The sequence below is a fragment of the Sinocyclocheilus rhinocerous genome, unplaced genomic scaffold, assembly GCF_001515625.1.
Source record: "Sinocyclocheilus rhinocerous isolate Xijiao unplaced genomic scaffold, SAMN03320098_v1.1 scaffold215, whole genome shotgun sequence".
Taxonomy (NCBI): Eukaryota; Metazoa; Chordata; class Actinopteri; order Cypriniformes; family Cyprinidae; genus Sinocyclocheilus; species Sinocyclocheilus rhinocerous.
The window spans coordinates 418,970-423,069 of NW_015660885.1; the positions used below are offsets into that span (position 1 = coordinate 418,970).

A 4,100-nucleotide genomic window follows, 5' to 3' on the forward strand; every position below is an offset into this window, starting at 1 on the left:
CTCACGCACACACACACACACACACACACACACACTCACACTCACACACACACATACTCACACAAACACACACACACACTCACACACACACACACCGAGTGCTGTACCTGTATCTGTGAGTGTATAAGCAGCGCAGTTGTAAACTCATGCTGATGGATGTGAGTGAACAGCTGAAGCACTTACAGAGAGCAGACTGGCTTCTTCATGTCTTCCTCATCTGTGTCAGCAGTAAGCATAGACTCTCGAAACAGGAACTGCACGCCTACACAGAGAGAAAGGTGATGTCATTAACTTCATATCGATACTGTCAGAGGGAATTCCCACACAACACACCCTCTGTCAGACAACTAACCAAAGCTCAACTAAAGAGAGAGAGAGAGAGAGAGAGACAGAACAGAGTGAAAGGAAACCGATTGTCCTGTTGTGCTGTAGACAGAGAAAATTAACTATTGTGTTTCTTCACTGTAGAATGCACTAAAACAAAATAAACCAAGCTACTTGTATTTTATTGCAGAGAGAGAGTGTAACTAAACTATCCTGTTCTGCTTTACTGCAAATGGCATTAATCTAAACTAAACTGAAAACTAATTGTGTTGCTTTACTGCAGAGGGCATTAAATTAAACTAAAGCTTGTTCTGCCATTATGTACTACACTAAACTTGACATTATTTACTACATTAAACTAGACTAAAATAAACTAATCTAAGCTGAAACCTAAAGTAAACTAGTCTAATTGTGTTGTTTTACGCCAGAGGGCATTAAACTAAGCTAAACCAAACTTATTTTACTGTATATATTATTTTAACTAAATTAAACTAGACTAAACTGAATGGGTCACTTTACTGCAGAGAGAATTCAACTAAACTAAATTAAGCTAAAAACAATCTAATTGTATTGCTTTACCGCAGGGGGAATTAATCTAAACTAGATTAAACTAAACTTGTGTCATTTTATTGTTTTATTGTACATATTATTTTAACTAAACCAAACTAGACTAAACTAAATGGCCTGCTTTACTGTAGAGAGAATTCAACTAAACTAAATTACGCTAAAAACTAAACTGGTTGTGCCATTTTATTGCATAGGGCATTTAACTGAAGTAAACTAGACTGAACTAAATGTGTTAAACTAAACTGAACTGGTGCTAAACCGCCCGAGATGCCTCACACTGATTGTGCTGATCTGCCGCAGATAGTTCAGAGTTCACGTGTGACACATTTACAGTGAAATCAAAGAGTTTCATAAATGATCCACCTTAAACTGGAACTGATCAAAGGAAATAAAAGCTGCTGTGGGCAGATCACAGACACAGTGCTAACAAAAGGGAAGAGAAATCAAGAGAAACGCCAGCTTAACTACTCCTTCTCCAGCATAACCCGAGACGCTTCAGTGTCAGACTAATCAGATCGTGTCCAGATCCACAAAAGCCTTCATCAGATCCAGCCGCACACAAGTGACAGTCAAAGTGTGTGAAAGTGTGTTTGTGGAGCAAGAGTAATAAAATGATGAACTGTGTCAGTAAAGAGGTTCAAATGAGAGAGCACTTACTAAGGTTCACAGGTTTCTCCTCCAGTGCGCAAGAGATGAAATGAAACACACACAAATAACAGTTCCTTAAGATGACAGAGAGTGAGCGAGCAAGAGAGAGAGAGAGGACGTGCTCTTTATTAAAAGAGTAACCACAGAGCAACAGTTTCACAGAACTGAACGCATGCATGAACGCAAATACTGCTGAAAATAAATTTTAATAAGGTTTCTGAACTGTCTGAAATTGAACTGAACGAAGCTGGACTAAAGTAAACTTAAAGGGAAAATTCTGTCATCTTCACACACAAAAGAAGATATTTTGAAGAATGTTGGTAAACAAATGATTTTGGGCCCCACTGACTTCCATAGTACCAAAAAAACAATGCAAGTCAATGGGTCCCAAAATGGTTTGGTTCAGAATGATGACAGAATGATCATTTTGAACTAAACTATATACTGCACTAAACTGGGTTAAACTACAATGAATTACTAAATTAAATAAAACTCACTTTTAAAATATTTCCACCTACTTCAACATAAAAACTTAAGTTCAGTTGCTAAATGTATTATTTTATAATTATATTATAATATTATAATATTATTCAAATTGACTGTACAAGTCATTTAAACTTAAAATATATTAAACTGAAGGACTGTTTTAATTCATTTATATTCATTAGGCATTCATGTAATTTATCAATTGATTATTTATTCTTTATTTTTTCAGTAATTATTTTTATTTTGTTTTTATATTTATCATTCATTTCTTTGCTTATAGTGCTTTTCTTTAATTGTTTAATCTTATGTTTGTGTGGTTTCATGAAACGTTTGTCTTCACGGATAAAAGAAAAGAGGGAATATAGCAAATTTAAGATGGTATGGGATGTAGTTCTGAAGCGGTTTGGTATAACAACACTGTTATAATAAATACCTGCAGGCTTTTTATGAGAGAGGTTTTGGTGTCGACCTTGTGGGGACATTTAAGGTCACCTGAAGGAAAACAGTTTACATGTTGTTTTACATTATAATTCAGTTAACTGAATAACAATAAACGTCGCTGGGAAATTCCTGCGTAAATGTAAACAAATGTTTGTGTTTGTGTGCATTCAGGTGAGACGGATTCATGGCGAGCTCATTCACAGATGTGACGTCACATGACATGCCTGAGCGATGATTATGTATGTTTTCACACCTGATCAAATGATAATTCTGAAAACAGTCCTATGGCAACAGCTCAGTGATTGCACACACACCCACACCCACACACACATACGACTCTTTGTTATCTCCTGACTTCACAAGAACTGCATGAATTCAGCCTGGATCAACCCACACAATACTCACCTGAGTTACTGGTAAACAACTACCGTTATGTGACTCCGTTAGGATGCAAGTTTAAATATTTTACCCAGAGTTTATTCATGCATTCATCAGATACTTTGTGACTACATTGCATTCCCTCAGAATCGAACACTAACCTTGGTGTTGCGAGTGTCATGCTCTACAGTTTGAGCTACAGGGGGAAAGTCCTAAAAATATGGAGCAGCTCAGATCATTAGATTTTCTGAGAATTTAAAGAGAAATGTATGAGTTGATATTGAGAACTTTTGATTTCAGATGTATTTTCTGAGCAAATAATGATTTTTTAATGAGTATTTTTGTCTTGTTTTCCAGTACAAATATCTAAACATTCTTAAATCAAGATACATTTACTTGAGAAGCAAAATTACACATTAAGTCTTATTTTCTGAAAAATGTATCAAAATTAAATGAGTTTTTGCTTAAATGCCTGCCAATGGGCAGATAATAGCCAAAAAAATAATTGTTTTCCCTTTTAATTAAGTTTATGTTTCTGACCCCATTGGCAGTCTCTTATCTTGCTTCTCAAGTAAATTGTTCTTGTTTTTAAGAATGTTTGAATATTTGTACTGGAAAATAACAGAAAATTACTGAGTGAGAATATAATTTTTTGCAGTGTTGGTATATTTGAGCACAGTTTGAGACATTGCTCCTCTTTTCAAACTCCAGTGCGAGACTCTAGGGACCTTTATGTCAGTAAAATCATCTGAAAAGCAGGAGACTTCAGTCAAAATCTCCATTAAATTTGACAGCGTTCTAGGAGAAGCAGCTGAGATATTACAGTAATGTCATGAATGTCAGACCCACTGACAGTCACAGACATTCTGTTTGTCCTCCTCTTACGGGATGTGTTGTTGTGTGATTTTACTTCCTGCTGTATGATATCCAGAGTGTATTTGAGAATGCCATTGTGGTTGGGACATGGGTTAATCAATGTGATCTGAAAACCTGGTTAATAGGTCTAGTGAAAGGCATTGTGGAACGTGAAGCTGCTGCTTGTGTTGGTGACATTTGTTTATTTCCCACCTGATTTGCTTCTATTTATAATAGAATGTTCAGTACAAGTATACTACATGTTCAGTAATATTATGACTGAAGAATTCATTTACTTTATAATCTTTTCACAAGTAATTTATCTAAAAACGAATATATATATATATATATATATATATATATATATATCCCCCCCCTCAATTTCTTTCTCTACCATCTTA

The 4,100-nt window shown here is 35.3% G+C and overlaps 1 protein-coding gene across 1 annotated transcript in view; it reads right to left on the reverse strand.

Moving 5' to 3' along the window:
• Window positions 1-1,570, reverse strand: part of LOC107725758 (selection and upkeep of intraepithelial T-cells protein 4-like) — a 10,070-nt gene extending 8,500 nt beyond the window's left edge. Inside the window, exons 1-2 of the mRNA XM_016535146.1 lie at window positions 1,549-1,570; window positions 184-262 (exon numbers count right to left, since the gene is read on the reverse strand). Coding sequence (XP_016390632.1) covers window positions 184-236 — 53 coding nt within the window. The 5' untranslated portion in view covers window positions 237-262; window positions 1,549-1,570. The remainder of the gene's footprint in view (window positions 1-183; window positions 263-1,548) is intronic.
• Between the last annotated feature and the right edge of the window lie 2,530 nt (window positions 1,571-4,100).